Raw genomic sequence first — 20,032 nt, forward strand, 5'->3', positions numbered from 1 at the left:
ATTTCTAGTGTGATGCCTTCTATTAAATAATAATACCTCCACTAATGGTCATGGTAATCTGGTAGTTTTTGCATTGTCCTGTTAACAGATGCTGATGAAGACATAACCTCCTTAGTGTAGCTAGAGGTAAATGCACAAGGGCCGATATCATTTCCAATAAGTCATCACCTCAAAACTTAAGATCTCTAAAGATGTAAAAGACTATTTCATGACATTTTATGACCTTTGATTTTAAAAATAAAAAGTTAAGATCTTTTAAATAGTTGGATCTGCTGATGCCCTTATTTGAGGTTAGATTTATTGACCTGCTGCTAATGCTCTCTCACACTCACTCAAGTGCTGCTTGAGCCCAATTTGTTCTGGTCTGACCTTACCTCCTAGTATAAAGTCAGTAGAAATCCAGGAGAAGAAGATGTGTGAGTTGGGGGGGGTTACACGCAACAGATGGAAAAAAACCTAAAAGATAACAAATTTCTCGTTTGGTGTAAAACACGTAGACGACATTAACGGAGATGTTGAGAGAGTTTGTGGTGATAAGAGCTGACGCCGGTGTCTGGTGCTGTAAAACTGAATCACGTTATCTCGTCAGTGGAGTTAACACATCACTTCCTGTCTCTTTCTGCTGCACCTGGCTGCTCCACCTCTCGCCTGAATAAACGTGAAGGATTTGATGCTGTTGTGAACGCGTCTTTGCAGAAAACCTCCCGCTGTGTTGTGCATGTGTGAAAGACAAACTCTGGGTAAACTCCGCAGCCAATTCTCCAGAGTTTACCCCCAGGTAAAGTCTGAAACCAGCTTCACCGATTCCCGAGTCAGTTTTCTGACATCACGACACAGCTCTCTTGCTGCTGCTGTTACACTATTTTCACATGTTGCATTTAATTACTGATAAAAATCGATCTACTCCTGTTATGAGACCAAATTCAGGTGATATTCATCCCCATAGAGCTGCAGGTTGGTCACCAAGCAGCTGCTCTGAGTTACTCTCCTGTAACACTCAGTTATAAGTTCAAGTCACTTCCAGTCTGCAGATCTTTGCAGCACGGTTTGAGTCACCGTCAATACACTCAATCCGTCTTGCACTGCTGCTTCACATTAAACACCTTTCAGGGGCTCAGAGGGCAAGACTCCATCCATTAGCATCTGCACTAACTGTTAAGTCGTACTATTAGTCACCTGACAGTAAAGTGCAAGGGCAGGACAAGGACAGTTGGAGATTAGCATTGAGCAGTGTATCTGTTCAGGAGGAGAAATGATGCAGCTTAGTAATGAGACGTATTATTTGCATGTACATTATGCTGAACTAAGTTTTTTTTAAGCTAATTTAATATTTGCAACATTACATTATAGCAGAACCATATGTGCTGTGACTGGGTAATCTTTCAAATGTCGTGACAGAGGCAGGACGGTGAGGAAAGTAACACAAACACTCAGAAAGAAAGTGCATCCATGATAAATTCTGCATGATTTACCTGGGCAATGGTCATTAAGAGTTAATGACCCGTGTAGAGGGCAGCAAGCTGTGCTGCCGTTCACCAAGGTGTTCTGGTTGTGCATCCATGCAGAACAAGCACATGTTGGATTAATGATCACACTTGGGTAATTATTAAGGTGTGTGTGTGTGTGTGTGTGTGCAGCGGAGGAGGGAGGTGGAGCAATACCACAATCATAAAATATTACATGTAATTACAAGCACTCCATTAACCCCAGCGTTTATTTGAGAGCATACAAAGCAGGGAGCAAACGAGTGGCCTGTGGTGGAGCGCGGCACAATGCAGTGGTGGCAGAGGCCTCGGAGGGGCTCATTATTAACCTGACTAGTGAGCCGACTGTTTAGACAAGCAGTTTGTGCCACATGACAGGTTCTAATTCCTCATCTGCAACTCAACACGTTGAGCATACTGCCCCAAAATGCACCTTAATGAAGAGGATGCCCCTCTGGCTTAAGAAGATATATAAAAATGGATATAAAAATGGAAGACGGGTCTCCACTGTACAAAAATGAAGCCAAAACAACCCGGATACTTGGGGCTGCCATCTTGTGTTGGTGAGTCTGCGCCGTAGTGATTAGAGCTCACAACTCACAAATTGATTAACAGGTCAACAATCATACTGTCCAAAACATTTTTTAAATAAACTTGTGTATTACAAACCTAAAACTTTAATCTTAAAATCTTTGAAATTACTTGCAATTGGTTTTCTGCCAAATCCTCTTCACGATCAATAAATAAAGTTGTTTGAAAAAAAAACAATAGGAAGCCAGTTTCCGTTGCCCTCGCAGGATTGTAATAAAACCCAACCAATCATTTCATCCAAACAAAATGAAATGATTTGTTGGTGTACCTGTCTGTCGGCCGCCCGCCTGCCTGCCTGCACCCTGCCCGTGGTCGACTGAAGCAGAGACAATAGCCAGACATTGGCGAGCAACGGGGGCGTAGCTTTGATAAGGGGGAAGATGGGAGGGGGGTGGGAAGTGTCTTTCTAGCTTTTCCAGGATTACCGACCCCAGCATTAAACATGTGTGTTATATACGAGCAGTGGTAACAGGTGCAACGTGTGCATACACACTTACAGATGTACAGTAGCTCAAAGCCACGAGTGTCAATCTCCGAAAGGTCTTCATTTGAAAAGCAAGCATGACCGAAAGACCCGTAAAGCAGTTTAATATAATCATATCAGCGGCGTTACGCTGGTAGTGTTGTTGTATTATTCTCTCAAAAACCACCAGTGTGGCATTCAGCATCCAATTTCCTCTTTCAGTGACAGCGGTGTCCACATAAGCACTTACAGGCTCGAGCACATAACCCCGACCGTGACAGTAAAAGTCAGACGGTTTCAACGCTTTTTTAAAAAAGCTCCGGAAATTGGAGGAAATGGAAGAAAACAGCACGATTCTAATCTTTGATGGAAAATATGACAGTTTAGCAACACCATTGATGAGCTTAATATGTTTCTATAAACATAATGCTTCTCCGCTTCATAAAGTCACTGTAATCCTCCCATGATCACCGACTGCTTTGTGATGTGGGCAGCATTGTCACGCAGGCGAGGCTGAGTGAAAAGGTAATGCCGTAATCCAGCAGGCCTGACTCATGGAGATGTGGATTAGGGCGCCGCATCCTCCAGGGTTGAAACAAAGAGCGAGGGGGGGAAAAAAAATACTCATCAGCAGAAATCCATCAGCAGCAATTGGCCACGTTTACCCTCTTGTTCTTAACTGGGGTGCTCATTGTGTTTTGGGAGACTTAATAATAAACCAGCCAGTGAAAAAAAAAAATTTAAAATGCAAGGGCTTACGGCTTTCATCGGTTGGAAGGTATAGACGTTTGTGAGAGCTGATGAGAAAAGCAATTAGACATGAAGTTTCCCTCGTGCTCCCTCTGAGGAGAACCACTCCACGTTCCATCATGATTAAACAGATTGCTGGGCTGGAATGGAGGCTCATCTGCTTTTGCATTGGGGAGCTCACAAAGAAATCTTTGGTGTGCTTTCTCCGTGACACGTCATTACAGCCCATCTTAAAAAACACCACACGGGAGCACATTGTTAAACATAGTTATCACAGCAGAGGACAGCTCGGACAGATGCCATGGATGGGGATAAAAGTGAGTTTGAGTTCAAGTGAGGGTCATTTGGGTTTTTTCAATTTAGCAATTAATCAATTAATTTTTTTACAATATATTTTCCCAACAGAACATTACCCAGTAGGGACACAAGGCTGCGCTGGCTGCAAACGGCAGCTTTATTTGGATAGCCCTATTACCAAAAATGTTTTGTTATTGTAGTTTTGCTTTCTACAATAGTATTCTTGAGTTTAGCAGAATACCACAATAAACTACACCGTGAAGTTAAAATATAGCCTGATAATCTGATTTGATTTTGTTTTACATCATTCACCGAGCCTGACATCGCATTCATGCAGATTTATGTCAGGAAGTATATTATTTGGTTTCCTTTAGCCCAATCTGATGACTAGTGGGCGACATATCTGTCCCACTAGTGTCACTTTCACTTTGGCCACTTTAGTCACTTTCTTTCTTCTGCCTGTTTTTGTCGTGCATCTACAGCTTGTTAGCTACGTATAAAGATGGGAGTCTCCATTCTTAATCCCAGATCTATCTAGTGAACCAGGGATTGTACAATGTATGATCCACTTGCCGTATATCCAGTAGTGGAGGTTTACTTGTCACGGACACACTCTTTATTTAAAAACTACCGAACCGATTTTGTGAAGGCTTGAGGCCTGACTCAAGGAAGAACCCATTATATTCATTTTGAGCAGATTTGCATGAATGGGCAGATCCAGTCATTTCTTTTTCGCTTTCTCTAACATGGCGAGATGGGTTATTATCCTATGAGGAGGTTTATGGTGCCCTTGTAGTTTGCATAGCCCCACAACATACATAGTCTCAAGTACCTGGCATAGTGAAGTCATGACCTGACAGTAGTATAAAGAGACACCCAACAGTTCCTACAATGACACAGGACACAGGGTGGGCGGCCATTAGCCCTTGAGTGAGTTGAGGAGAGAGAAGAGACCAGGGAGAGAAGTATTATTAGCCGACTGTAGTAAGACTGTTTTATGGCAGCTATACAACTACATATCTGCTTGGTTTACATGTTAAATATTAGGGCTCGGCGATATGACTTTAAATTAATATCACAATTATTTCTTACTTTTACCTCGATTACGATTAATGAATGATTATTTTACGTCCCTTCGTTCAGGTCCTAATAACTTCTGATTAGTGTTTGAAGTTATAAATGTCGGTTTCTATAAATTTGAGGTCTAGAAGGATCATGGTCATGGTTGGAGAGAAAAAGATTGATGTGTTACAGCATGAAAGTCAGACACACGCCACATTCCTATTCACCATGTTACTTTCCACACTACGTATATATATATTTTATCTTGAAACACAACAGGCACAGAAAGTCCTGCGCTGGTTTTTCAATGTTGGCATTGAATGTTTAACCTTATGTTCAAAAATCATCCGGTGTGACCATGAGTCTTACCATTCAGATTTCATAGGGAAACATCCACAGTAATTGAAAATATGTTCTTATTGAATTAGATCCAGAAACATCAGATTGGTTTATAATGTGCTGGAATGATCGCTGTAATAACTGCAATAATAATGGCATCGCATTTGTTTGCCTTCACGGATTCATGCTCACAACACAGACAATAGCATGTGCAGTAAATGATGATGATGATGATGATGATGATGATTTATCTCTCGTTTAGGCATAGCTGGCAACCCTGTGCTCTTCAACGAAAACGGAGACGCCCCTGGACGCTACGAGATCTACCAGTACCAGATCCAAAACCGAACGGCTGAATACAAAATCATCGGCCACTGGACAGACCAGCTCCACTTTAACGTAAGCATTTCTCTTTTTCTATTCATCGCAGATATTCTCCATTCTGCTTGTAAGTGTTGTGTTAACGTTGGCGTCCGCAGCGAAAAAAATCCCTCTGTAAAAACTTGACTTCTCCGCAGCTGCGTGTTTGCTCACTTCCTCATCCCAAACCATTTGATAGCGCTTAGTGCCATCTTCAAAGGTGTAAATATCCAGAGGGCGCTTGAATGATTAACAGAGCAGGCGGTGATGAAAAGAAAGCTATGAAAGCTTAAGGACAGACATATTAAATATCATCTCTCCAGACGGCATCAGTGACTCCCAAAAAACAATACTGTGGGCAGGAGATGTGATGGAGTAACGGTATTATAACTGCAAATTACATAAAGGCACCAAACAAATTATGTTTTGACAAAATGAAGAGGAGGCCTTGGGCGGGCGAAGGAGAGCACAATTGAACACATGAAGCAGCTTGAGAGGAGCTTTGTCTGCCGTACCCCTCTGACAACATGCGCTATGCAGAGAATAAGGCGAGGTCTGTGGTTGGGCACCTACTGTGTAACGTGCCAGCTCTGACTCTAAAGCCGGCTATATTTAATTAGCGTTCTTTGAGTTCTTAATTAAATACATATTTAGAGACACATTTAACGGCTTTGGATGAGCAGTCACAATTGAATAAAAAATTGATAACATTAAAGAGAGCGGCACCGTTTTAAATGAGGAATTTAATTTATCTTTACAAGTGTGCCTGTAAAAGGGGGTGGGGAGGGGTCCACCAAAGAGAGGAGTCGGCTGAAATCGAATTCATCATTCATTTCTCTTGAGTATTGATTTTTGAAAACAAACAACTGAAACAAGAAGAATGAAACACTGTCAGTTTCCCGTAGAGCAAACAATGTGTCCCCCTTTTCCTCCTGTGTGTTGCCCTTCAGATAATTTGACCTCTCACTGGGAAATTTTGCTGAATCTATATAAAAATAGAGACTATCTCCACAGCGCCTAATATCACACTGGCATTCTGACCCTGTAGCTTTCGGTAATTAAGGGTCAGACGACTCCCTTCCTCGACCTCGACCCTTCGATTTAAACTTCACAACTTTAAAGTTTAGTGACTGTATATTGCATGTTGTGATGTTTTTGCGGTAACAAAATATGTCCACACATAGACAGAGATGCAGGCAGGCAGACAAATCCTTTAAACACATGCCCAAGGCCTCAAATCCACCACAGTGGTAGTTCCTGCTACAGACTCAAAGGGGGGGAAATGATACAGCCCCCCTGCTGCAGCTCATAACCAAGTAGTATGAAATCATATTTTAGCGCAAGCTCAAAAACCAAAGAATAAGTACCAAACTGTCTAGACTTTCCTTGACCTCCGGGGCTGCGGATCATCTGGGATCAGTAAAGCATCACTACCTGTCACCGCCATTTTAAAGGATACAGGCAGCTTAGCACAAATCTCTTCTCATCTGTCTTAACGTCCCTTCATATCTTTGTGTCTCTCCGCCGTCGCAGGTTCGTTCGATGCAGTGGCCGGGTGGTGTCCGTCAGATCCCTTCCTCAATCTGCAGCCATCCCTGTCAGGCTGGTGAGCGCAAGAAAATCGTGAAGGGTATCCCTTGCTGTTGGCACTGCGAGCGCTGTGATGGTTATCAGTATCAGGCGGACACCTACACCTGTAAGATGTGCCGCTTTGATTTGCGGCCAAACGAAAACCACACGGGTTGTGCTGCGATCCCCATTGTTAAGCTGGAGTGGAGCTCTCCGTGGGCGGTCATCCCCGTGCTTATTGCTGTAGTTGGCATCATGGCCACTTTGTTTGTGGTGGTCACATTCATCCGCCACAACGACACCCCCATCGTGAAAGCATCGGGCCGAGAGCTGAGCTACGTGCTGCTAACTGGCATCTTTCTCTGCTATGCCACAACATTCCTGATGATTTCAACCCCTGATGTAGGAATCTGCTCCCTGCGGAGGATCTTCTTGGGTCTGGGGATGAGCATCAGCTACGCTGCCCTACTCACCAAAACCAATCGTATTTACCGCATCTTTGAGCAGGGTAGCATGTCCGTGAGTGCGCCCAAGTTAATTTCTCCAGCCTCCCAGCTAGCCATCACATTCACCCTGGCGTCAGTGCAGCTGCTCGGGGTGTGCATCTGGTTTGGCGTTGATCCCTCCAAGGCCATTATTGACTATGAGGACCAGAGGACGTCTAACCCCGTGCTGGCTCGTGGTGTGCTCAAGTGTGACATCTCTGACCTGTCTCTCATCTGCCTGCTGGGCTACAGCATGCTGCTCATGGTCACCTGTACAGTGTATGCCATTAAAACCAGAGGGGTGCCCGAGACCTTCAATGAGGCAAAACCCATCGGTTTTACCATGTACACCACCTGCATTATTTGGCTGGCATTCATCCCAATCTTCTTTGGCACTTCACAGTCCACGGAAAAGGTAAGATTACAACCACTTCTGCTTTATATCTCTTCTCCTACTATTGATAAAACTGATTGAAACTATTACTTTGAAATCATAGTCATTTCAAGGTACTTATACTTGGGACTATTGTGTATAGTAAGTACTTTGACTTTTAATGTTTAAATTGTGCCGTTACTACTCAAAAAGTTTTCCATTACTAACGGTACAGTTCAGCAATCTTAATACTTTTGCCTCCATCACACACGCATGACAGAGAACAAATGCTTATTTTCCTATCAAAATATTCAACTATGCTTTTTTAGGACAACTGCAATTTCAGAAATGAAGTGAATGGAACTCAGCTGCTAAAAACAGCAGCTAAAAAGGGGGATGTCATGCGGAAGTCTCACACTTTGAAAACACTAACACTCTCCAAGTGTGGACACAGTTTTCTGAGTTCATTCTCTAATAACTCTGTGGGCAGCACACAAACCTGTGACTCACTTATATGTGATGGCTGTATGCCACAGTGCATTAGAAACCCATGAGCTGTTTACATAAACACAAGCGCACACTCATATTCCCATGTCAAATCAATGTTCCTGACCTCGTGAACCGTGGACCTGGATCACATCCAGTGGGAGCACTGGGAGGCTACAGGTCAAGAGGGATCCGAGGGGGCTTGGAACGCACATCCAGATGAGTCGAAGCCAAAAGGGTACAACAATGACACAGTAGAAATGTGTATATCCAGTTGAAAGAGGTATTTGGCCGTGAAACGAAAGGGGCTCAGTGGCTACAAGGGAAGCCAAGAGGGAAAAGCCTCATTCTGGCATGGACACTATCAGCGGTGCCAGCATGGGTCTGACAGATGCAACAAATTAATCCTTACCTCCTTTACACGAAACAATGCATCAGAATCCTGGCCCAGAAAACTGGCTGCGATGGTTACCTGTGCGGAAACACAGATGGAGAGTGTGCATTGCATCATGCTCAGCATCCTAAAATCGAATTATACAGTCGACAGCGTTGCAGAAAACACCGACATTGCTGCAGCCAATTGCATTTCATTAATAATGATTAGTAAAAGTGTGTGACTCGCACTTTAATGACGTCTTCTCATATGTTGCATGTTGTGTTAACACCACGGAGCCTCAACTTGTGTGAATCTGAGTGTTGGTCTCCTCGTGCCCCATAAATCCACTGATGTAGACAATAAAAATTGCCTGTGCACCAATAAAACTACCATGGCTTTACATTCTTGATTATAATACACAGTAAAGCAAAAGCTGCCCAAGTACAAAGCCCACATTATTTTTTAATGTGAGTGTTGCACATCCTAAGTCGCATGTCAACAGCAGCCATGGATACCGGCGAGCTCTTTGTTTAATCATCCCATCTCCTCTCTGAAGATGAAAGAGAATTAAACAATCACAGAGATATTGAGCAGCTTTTTTGGAGGATGAGGTAATCCATTAGCTGGCATGGCTCTGAATAGTAAAACACAAGTGGGGAAAAGAAAAAATCTTTAAAGGGTAAGTGAAGTCCTACTTTTTGTTTCGTCTTCTTCTTCTGTACCTCGGATGAATTTAAATGATGATGATTTACAAACTCACAAAACTAATCAAAGACCCTCAGTTTCCTTGCTCCAAATGTTATGAGTCACTCATTAATTTTTATATTCTGTCGAAAACTGTACACACAATGGCTGGGAGATAGGCCTATTTTTATCGTTTAGAGAACTTCTACCATTGCCCTGAGCCATAAGCGTTAAGGTAAAACATCAAATGAAACTCAAACATGGAAATTTAGCTTCAGGGAAATGTTCCACTTTTTCCCCTTTTATGCATTTAAGAGAGAAAAATCACATTTAATATAAAATTAAAAGGGCCTTTGAGTGTCGAATCAGAAAAAAAGCTTGACACTCTAATACGGTTGAGGGGAAGTAAGGCCGTGCACGTTTCTTTGTCATAGTGGAATGCTTTTAACAGACTGGCTTCCCAGAAATAAAATACAGCATCAGTCCTTTCAACAAGTCCTCAAATGACAAAGCTCTGTGGTGATGGTAGAGTTTATGACTGTGATCCATCAAGAGCAACAGGGGGAAGTGGTGCAATGGTGCAATTAACTTATTATGTATATTTAAAACACAACAATTACAGTTTCCTATTGTCGAAGGCCACATCTTCAGATGTCAGCCAACATATATATTCTGTTTATGCATGTATGTATGTATAGATGGACAGATTGATATATATATATATATATATGGATGTATGTATGTACAGATGTATATATAGATGGATGGATGGATAGAGTCTGTGGCACAGAAGGAAGTGCAGGTTATTCACTAACCACTCAGGTGAATGACTTGTAATAGAACAAACATTGAAATGAAGAAGCACCGTATGAATGTGTGTGAATGGGTGAGTGCGCCTTCTAGTGTAAAGTGCTTTGAGTCAGACTAGAAAAGTTTGTTTAGCATTTCGTCAGACAGACAGATCCTTCCTGTTTCTCTCCTCTCAGCACACATTGCACTGCACAGAAACAGTGCAAGCTGCTGGACGCTGTCCATGTTTGTTGTGGTGCAAGAAAACATGACAGTTGGACAATTGTGGTGTTGTCTGTTGCCAACTCCTCTTGTTACCGACCAGTCATACAGTGTGTGTTTTGTTTATGCTCTTTCCACACTGTCGGAGACTAAAAATAAATCAATCAAGTTGGTGGAGACAGTCTTTTCGTGGGGTTTGACCAAGCTGTGTAAGTTTTTCTCTTAATGAGATTGCTAGTGTTGTAATTGTCAACACTAGTGTCACCCCTTGAAACTGACTTTCCTGCATGAATCAATCATTTGAGCTAGCTCTGCTGACGCTACACTACCTGGAATCACTTATTTTCCACTTATCTAAACACAGTACTTGCTAGTGGCAGTACAGAGCAATAGTTGTGATGAAAACGTGATTTCTGTGAAAAGAAAAACTGCAGTTTTATCTGGATTATACTTTAAACATGTGGTATCATATTGGTATAGATTTGCATGCTCGCCGATGCCGACCTGGCATTTTCTGCTTGCTTCAGATTCACAGCGAAATAGAATGACTTCTTTCTTGGCCCATTTCCCATCCTTTCACCACGTTCGGTGAAAGCTGTTCGTAGGTTTTGCATAATCCTGATACACAAACAAACAAAGCAACTAACAAACAAATCGACAAACACACGGACAGGGGTGAAAACATAACCTCTAATAATTGAAATGACAAATTACCCCATCCCCAAATAAAAAAAACACGTGTCCTGTAAACATATGTATGTTCTGAAGACCAGGTACTAACAACCCATGTTCTTTTATTAGGAGTTCTTGGCTTGAACAGTTCATACGGAAGAAAATAAAACCTGTGACTGATTTTCCTGAGCGGTCACGTAAACAATGTACCTATTAAAAGAATTAACATGTCAAAGCAAACGCATCTCGTAATCATCGTACTGTAAATGACAGGCCCCACAAAGCCTCACAACCCACGCTGACATGTATTTCAGAGCAATTAAATGCTCCACTTCCTCTGGGGTCTTGATTTACCTTATCTCGTCGCCTATGCTCTCATCACCAGTTTACAACAGGCCTCTGCCTCAGCATTACAAGCACAGCCATTTATTTGTCATCTGGCGGAGGGATAAACGTAACGAACGGCGCAGGAGGCTCCTTCCATCATTCAAACAGGGACATCTGCTCTATCTACGGAGCACGATCGCTGAACTGTGCGCTGCCGTCAGGAATAGACGTGACACCTGCTTACCTGGAGAAACAGTCTAAATCAGGGGGTTGTCTCGGAGACAGAGGCCAGAGGAGGAGCGTCGCACAATAGCCTGCATAGAAATGGGCTTCAGAACAATAGGCTCAATTCAAATTCAATCAGCCCACACAAAGAGGCGCTGCCATCGCAGTGCATGAATGGACTGACGGATTGAGCGGTGTTGTTTATTTCGCTGCGATGTTTCCATCACACTTTTGGCAGTGTCAGCCGAAACTGCTGTCGGTGCACCGGTCGGACAAAGAGTGGGAGTTGAGGGGGAGTTCAGCGAGACCAGATGTTGGACAGGAGCGTCCTCGGTGTTCGTCCCGGCCCTTTTCCATTTCCTTCTCTGTCTCTCCTCAGTCCACAGATTAACAGCATTACTCACACTAATGTCCCACCGGCTCAATGATACATAATGAAGACCGATGCTACAGAGAGAGCCGAGCCACATCTTCAGAGAGCGGTCGCTGCGTTCATTAGGCCGAAAAGCACAGCGGCCCCTCTGGGTCCCGGCTATTGACCCCCAGGTGCTCCAGTAATGGCTGAACAGGCAGTGAACCTAATCAAGGCCAAAGGATTGTGATCTTAATAAATGACACTCTCCCATGAAGGTATATTATTGCGTCCCCCCAGGTCTCCTATTTGTTTATAAACTTAATTAGTGTGCAATTATAGAGAATTCTCATGCAGCAAGTCTCTCTGTGCAACATTTGTGCTGCATGCTGAGAAATAACCCAGTAAATCCGTGTAGAATAGGGAATTATGCAGTTTGAATGAATTTGATAGTTTGCATCCTGGAGCAGAAGCTCTCCCGAGTCCCCGGTAGAAAATAGAATCAGTTTATCTGTTTACATTTATTAACCCCCAGATTAATCTTATGTGATCAGTTATTACAGACGCTCTCACTTAGCTGAGCTCTCTCTAAAGCCAGTGATGTGCGGTCTTTTTTAACTCCTCGTGTCAGATACGGTATGGACTCATAGGTCCCCGTGGTTTTCCTCCCATGTTATGCGGCTGTACTTCTTCTGTGTTACCTCTTGCCCCAGGCACGTTCCGCTGAAGGCCTGTCAGGCGTGTGGGAAACACAGGAACTCTCTTTCATGTGCTGCGCCCGGTGCCCGACCAGGTGCACTGCAATCAGGAGGAAACAAATGAATGGATTGAACATGGGAGCAGGTCTGACACAGTGAACAGGACTCGGCTTGTGAGTAAACACAGTGCGACTCTCAGAGGCAGTGCAGTGGGAGATGGTTTTATTTAAATAATAAAAAACAAATGTCAATATTCACATTGACCTTAAAGAGCCACTAATAGTGAAGCACTAGTTGTGTTATATCTTTTAAATTTAAGTCTGTTAAGCATTCTCTCTGATAAAATAATTTAAAATAATTTAATTTAATTAAGAATGAAATCAAGTTTTCATTTACTTGACCTTAATGTGAAACAGTGACATGTATTTAATTGCATCGATAATTTATTTTTTTGTCATCATACAATATTTACAAAATCAATTTAATCAATCAATTGGCAAATATTATTTCAAGAAAATCCTCAAATCATTTTCTGACTTGAATTTTAATTCACTGATATGATAACTTGCAATTTTCTTTAAAAATTCTGGGAAATTAGACGTTGGTTTTAGAAAACTGCTCATTTGAGACATGTGAGTTTGTCACCTTTGAAAATTGTGATGATTGGTAATTACGGTTTCATTTCATTTGTTTTATAGACAAATAAATTGAGAAAACGTTTTGATGATGATGATGAAATAGTGTAGAATTTCATAATTGGAATGGAAAATATAGTTGAGACTTTTACGATATTGATATAACACTTATATATATACTACAAATCTTAATACTTGTTTCAGCTCTGTCATCTCACATTATGACTTATACTTACAGAATCTATAAGTAACCGGTAACAGCTTGTCAAAGAAGGAAGCTATTCTTGGAGGAAAGGCAACACAGATTGTTTTTTTCATTCTTGTGGTAACAGCTTGGGTTCAACAGTCGGTCCCTGAGGCGGCAGTGAAATGAGCCCAGAGCAGTTCACTGGTTAACGCTCCCCACAGCTGGGAGAGGACCACCACAGCTGTCCCTCCATCATACTGCCTCAATTCTTCCACTCTTCTCTGAGGCCAGCAGCCTGGCACCAGGCCGCACTGAGATGAGATGCATCCAGTCCGGAGGGAGAGCAACACGTCATACAAACAAACTGGATATTCAAGCAGAGGTCACATCTGCACATCAGCAAAATGTTACTCAGCTTTGATGAAAAACCAGCAGGGACCTATAGTGGGGGTCAATTGATACAGACTCACCCAGTCAAACCAGAGAGATATGATCCATCTTTAAAGGTACTTTTAATTTCAGTCAATAATGGAAAAAAAAGACACGTAGCTCTTTTCTTTTTTAATTTAATAAGTAATAAGCTATATGTTTACTCAACTATTTAATAAGCTGCCTTTAGAAGACAGACAAATTAAGGCACAACTCAATTATGTTATTTAAAGTAATAAAAACAGCTTCTGCTTGAGGCAGTTTGAGAACAACACAAATGTTTTTCCTTTTTTTAACCACAGAAACTCCACTGAAACTTTTCTTTACTTCTAACATATGGCTCAATAATCTATGGACTGAGAATAACAACAATACATTTCCCTACATTGTAAAACCCAGTGATAACAACCTCTCCTCATATGAAGTGTCAGCTCCCGCTCACATTGGAGTAAATATGTTTTATCCTGATACTGACAATGAATTCATAAATGAAAACATGTAACAGGAAGTGGAGGCTTTCTGTCTCATCTGTAAGTTTCAAGCACAATGCCGAGCCAGCTGTTTGTCGGTTTTCACGCGATGTCGGCAGAAACGAATGAACAGGAAGAATTCCTGTGATTCCCACTTTTACACAGATGGTAAGCCTCTTGTATTCACACCGGAAAATCCACCTAATTGAGCCTTTCTTGTTTTGCGGTGCACAGTCTGTACACACGGTTTGTTAACAAACATAACCACGTGTAAACAAGTTGGTCCTTAAATTAGGCAAATTGACTTTGTCAGTGTTCATATTGGACTCGATTTAAATGTAACAGCCTGTCATTTGTGTGGATGTTGTTTTTTTTACAGATTCCTGATGTGTAGTTGTGATGCGAACAATATGACGTGAATGTGACAAATTAAAAACAGTTACAAGTGAAAACTCGGATTCTCTGAAAGAGCTTGATCGTCTGTTCTGAGGTGATTTGGGCACAAAAAACATCTGATCCCTGTTTCCTATGTTTACATTTTTATTTGTGTTTGTACCGACGTGTCTGTGCCAGTCTCCAAAAGGTTAGGACTCCTGCTGCAGAGAGACGCAGGAGGGGGTTGGATGAACTCCACTCTGCAGTATCATTACATTGGAACTTCGCAAACACAAGTTCATTTCCCTCAGCTGGCCAGTCAAGCAGTCACAATATAGTGTGATGTATAGAAATTACACAGGCTTTCCTCCTACTTTAATGCTTCCCCGAAGATGACTCATTAATTTGACGCAGCTTTGCAAACAATTAAAAAGGAACGGATGAGAACGATACCCCAAGCAAATCAGAGAGTTTGACCGTGTGTAAAATTTTCATGAGCTTGTTTCTTTTTTATGGGCCCGCTTGTTATGAGTCAGAAATAGGATCCAATCCGCCGGCGTTATCAAATAGCAAATATTAAAACTGGCATGGCAGAAAATTAAACAAACAAGGTGGCCGCGGCTGGTCCGGCACAGGAGCCGTAAAAAGCAGATGAGATGCTGATTTAAAACAAGTTTAATCACGTCACTTGCACGGCATAGTTCTGAAGCCTTTATTGGACGCAGTAGAAACTACTTCAACAACAGCTTGGCCAACAAACGGGTCATTGGACGCTCTAATTAGAATGACACATAGCAGATGTCATCGTGGCGGCTATACCCATACAGAGAAATGTGTAACATCCAGTGTTAAAAAGGCTAAACTGATTGTGTTGTGCACTGTTTGGTGTTTTCCCTTTTTCGCAGATGTACATCCAAACAACCACGCTGACCATCTCGGTGAGCCTGAGCGCCTCGGTGTCCCTGGGGCTGCTCTACATGCCCAAAGTCTACGTGGTTCTCTTCCACCCCGAGCAGAATGTGCCCAAGCGCACGCGCAGCCTCAAGGCCGTGGTTACTGCCGCCACCATGTCCAACAAATTTAACCCCAAGGCTGGACTCAGACCCAACGGAGAAGCAAAGACCGAGCTGTGTGAAAGCCTGGAAACACAAAGTAAGAGCATGAATACTGATGAGGAGGAGCCCAGTGTTACTTATAAACAGCTGTGTAGTGTGTTATTTAACACTCGACTGAATCCAGTAAATGTGCCACTGTTGTTGGAGGAGGAGGAGGAGGAGGAGGAGGAGGAGGAGGAGGAGCAGGAGGGCGTTCTGTGTCTCAACAATGCATCTATTCTACATCAGTAAAACTTTCACATATTGAAACAGGGATATATTGAATTTGTCTGTGTATCTGCAGTTATTTCAATTATAGGCAGACTAGTTAAGTGTAAAGCTCGTAATAAAATTGCGCTGTTTTTGGCGAATAGTGACTTAAATGTTCCCCTGACCTTTGACCTAATATAAAATGTAGAACTTCCATTAATCACTAGTGTTTTAAATGGTTGAATTATCTAATTTCCGCTGCTTATCGAGTTTGCGTTTAATGATTGTTAAATTACTGAATAATTGATGAGTAATATTTTGCCTTATCTTCCCAATGGGGTTTATTAAATTTAAACCTACCTATCAGTATGATGATGCAACCTGTATTACATTATAATCTATGTGGTATTAAAAATTTTGCTTTAATTTAATTTGAGAGCAAAAAGCTAAACTAAAATCAAATGTTTTATGAAAAATAAAGGAAGAAACTCATTTTGAAGCCAGATGAGCAACTTCAATTTTAATGTCGTATGAATCATCATTGACATTTCAATCTAACTTCAAACTGTGAAGTTGCTCATTATTGACTTAACAACTCAATCTGTTTCTTTTAATGAAGCCAAACATTCACTGGCTGTAGCTTGAAATGGAAGAATATCATTTCTTATTTGAAAATTTGGGACAAACCCATCAATTTGAAAACCTCCCGTTGGGCTCAGAGAAACATTTCACTTGGTTTTAGTTACGTCATGTTTTAGTTAAATCGATCGATTTAGAATCAAATTGATGACTAATCGTTTAATTTCAAACACGTTGTAAATAAGCGGGGCGTCTGGTTCTCCTCTGTGTCTCAGTGTTTACCAACAACAGAGCCTGGCTGCGCTGAACCAGTGACACACTCTGGATTTACACCAGTGAAGTAAATAATGACTTCAGCATGTGAGTCAGCAGAAATTAGTCATGTAACGTTCAAAGCGTTGTTCCTCTGCTTCACCTCAGGCGGGGGTCCCGTCTGTCAGCACAGATACATTCCCTCTGTCTGGACTTTACTAATGAGGACTCAAACCTTTTGTTGCACATTTTTGAAACTGTATTTACTTCTCATACCAACAGGAGAGAGGGAATGTTTTCCTTTCACCGGAGAATAAAAGAGCTGACATCGTATGTACTGTTAACACAAAAAGCAGACATCAATAGTGACAATGCCACCGTGCTGTGAGGACCGGCAGCGCAGCCACACAGCGCGGCACTAATTCCTATCTCGCTCTAAGTTTTTGTGTGGAGGGTTAATAAGGCCTTTTGTTACAGTAAGTGGCGAGAAGGCAAAGACACAGAATTGATAGCCGGCAGCAATTTATCCTGATGGGGTTAGCGTTTACAGGGGCACGGCTATTTGAATAAGCACCATTTGTCACTGTCATTGGCAGCGCGGATATATGGCTTGATGAAATTGAAAAATTCCTGTCCGGGCCGGCTCCCACAACTGCCGAGATTCTGGTGGCGATATGTCAGGATTTATCTGCTCCACCTCAGCGAATCGGCTAACACGGTCGGGGGAGACAAGCGGCGAGTCGAGGCCTGATAGCTAAAGGAAAGGGAGGCGAGGGGGGGGGGGGTCTCGCTGAACCTCCCCCTTGTGCTAGGATGTGTTTTAGGCTCAAATGTGGCCGGAGATCAAAGGGATCCTAACGAATTATTGGCTTTAATGCAGCGCCGCGGCACGAGAGCTGTTCAGCGACTGGACACAAATCTTCAGCTTCTCATCTTAAGCAAAAATGGCCACATATCATAATTTTCACTCCCTTTTTTCTTTTCTCTTTCAGCATTCCCAACAAAGCAAACCTACATCAGCTACAGCAACCACGGAATCTAATGGAAGGGACAGAGGTTCTTATCGTAATTCAGGATTTCCACCCTGACGGACGGAGGAGGGAACACGCAGGGGAACTTAACACAGCCGGGGGGGAAATGAAAAAAAAATAAATGAGAGGATGTGTCATTGGACGGGTGGAGACCAGAGAAGCGTTGCCCTAAGAAACGACATGGTGAGGAGAGTCCACAAAGACGTGCAGGGACGGACAAATCACAGGACCTGAACTGATAACACTACATTTCCTAGATTCCATCTTTTGTCTGCCTCAGAAGAATAAACATGAAAATGAAAAATACTTGCATGGCAGAGATCTGGAGACTGAAGGATGGAGCGTTTCCTTTCGAGTGTTTACATTACAGCGATGACCTCGTTCCGAGACGTCTCCCGCGGTCCTGAGCGGCGCCGACTGAACCCGAACTGAAACGAAGAATATGTTCAGGTGTTCTCGGTGTTGTCTGCCAGTTTTGCAAACTACAATTAATCTTAAATCTCTCAAGGCGTCATAAGGGATTAATCATCACCGGAAAGGCATGAAAACGTGGTGCTTGGATTTACCAGGAGCGGTTTGTGTTTTGTTCTTATGTTTTTTTTTATCTCTAAATGTATTCTGGTCCCACGAGTCAAAGGACTGGAGAAGGGGATCATCTCAACAGTGCAGCAAATCTGCTGTACCCGACCACGTGTTTTGATTTCTTCTTCCAGGTTCCCACTGACTTACCAAGAATGGCTCCACGTATAAGACGATCTCTGCTAATTTTGAGCATGCCAGTTTCAACATCCTGTGTTGTGTTGTTTAAAAGAAAAAAAAAGAGGAAAAACTACCGGATAAAAAAACAAACAAAGAAAATGAAAAAATAAAATATCTTTGGAATGCGTTTTTAAAAACTCTGTTGCAGCGTTGTTAACAATTGTTTGGGCCTGAGCCTATCGTGCGTTTAAAAACTGTTCTCAAAATGGTGACGGTCTAGTGAGTGATTGTTTCTCTGTGCTTAAGTGAGGCCATGATTTGTATTACCAGCGAGCCCGAGACTGCCACTCAGCATACCTGTATGTGCATTGACACAAGCGGCTCCTGGTTAAAATAAACAGTGTTTTAGCCGGGAGCAGACGTCCTGGATGACCCTCCCATCACTGCCACCAGCTACTCTCTCCACCACACGTAGTGTAAGGGTATTAGGAGGGGAATTAAGATGAAGTGGGCCCCTGAGAGGACGGTGCAATATGCCCCGAAGGTGATATCCATAATGGACCGGCCACTGAGGAAATTCATTACTATACATGTCCTCTCCAGGCACTTTCCTGATAGGGAGGAGGTGTTAGGGAGTTGTAAGGCTTTTCAACAAATGAAAATCTAATTGCAAAAGTATACAATATCTCTATCCATCACCCTGAGCTCGCTGAAAAGATTAATAGTTGGCTTTGTGCAGTATAAAAGCCCTCTAATGTCTTGGGGGGAAATATCGTGGGGGTCATTTGTGTTGTGAAGTCAATGCTGCTTTTCATGCCTCCCTCTGTATTACTTTCGACACCATTTGTGTTGCAGAATAAAACGTGAGTGCTGACCAAATTAAATGGCGAGTTAATGTATGTTATTAAATATTGATTGATGATGTCTGCTTTATGTCCTGACATATCCTAAAACTGGGGAAAATGTACAAAAAGATACAGTGCCTGGCTATCTGACTATGTATTTGTAAAACCTCATGAAAACTAATGAAGTGTCTGAAGCATGTTTAGTTTTTTTTTTGATACAAAAATTTTATTTCTATTAAAAATGTTTTAAAACTTCAGCGATTGTCTGATTTCGGAGAATCGAGCGGAGGACGAATATCTTCAAACCTGTTATTACTATTCATGTATTCTACAGTCCGCTGCCTGAATGGAAAAAACACAATGATACTTTGGCAAACTTACATTATCCTCAGAGAAATGATTGGCAGCGTTTCTCTGTGAGAGTTTTATTCCTGTTGCTAGAAAATAACATAGATTAAAGAAATATCTATAGTTTAACGGCCTTACAGAAGAAAAAGGCAGTGGCGGCCGTCCTCTAAATAATATGTTGCCACGATTGCTCTGACAATAGCAGAGAGAGGACAGAGGATTGTGGAAGGCAAACATGAAATTATTTAAAATGAATGGGTATAGCAGCTACTTG

General features: G+C 42.2%; 1 protein-coding gene across 1 annotated transcript in view; it reads left to right on the forward strand.

Annotated features, from left to right (window-relative positions):
* LOC118104438 (metabotropic glutamate receptor 4) overlaps positions 1–19,665 on the forward strand; it is a 157,896-nt gene extending 138,231 nt beyond the window's left edge. The window contains exons 8-11 of the mRNA XM_035151307.2: positions 5,249–5,385; positions 6,880–7,815; positions 15,606–15,852; positions 17,828–19,665. Of these exons, the coding sequence (XP_035007198.1) occupies positions 5,249–5,385; positions 6,880–7,815; positions 15,606–15,852; positions 17,828–17,877 (1,370 nt within the window). The 3' untranslated portion in view covers positions 17,878–19,665. The remainder of the gene's footprint in view (positions 1–5,248; positions 5,386–6,879; positions 7,816–15,605; positions 15,853–17,827) is intronic.
* The last annotated feature ends 367 nt before the right edge of the window (positions 19,666–20,032 follow it).

Source organism: Hippoglossus stenolepis, chromosome 3, assembly GCF_022539355.2.
Source record: "Hippoglossus stenolepis isolate QCI-W04-F060 chromosome 3, HSTE1.2, whole genome shotgun sequence".
Classification (NCBI taxonomy): domain Eukaryota; kingdom Metazoa; phylum Chordata; class Actinopteri; order Pleuronectiformes; family Pleuronectidae; genus Hippoglossus; species Hippoglossus stenolepis.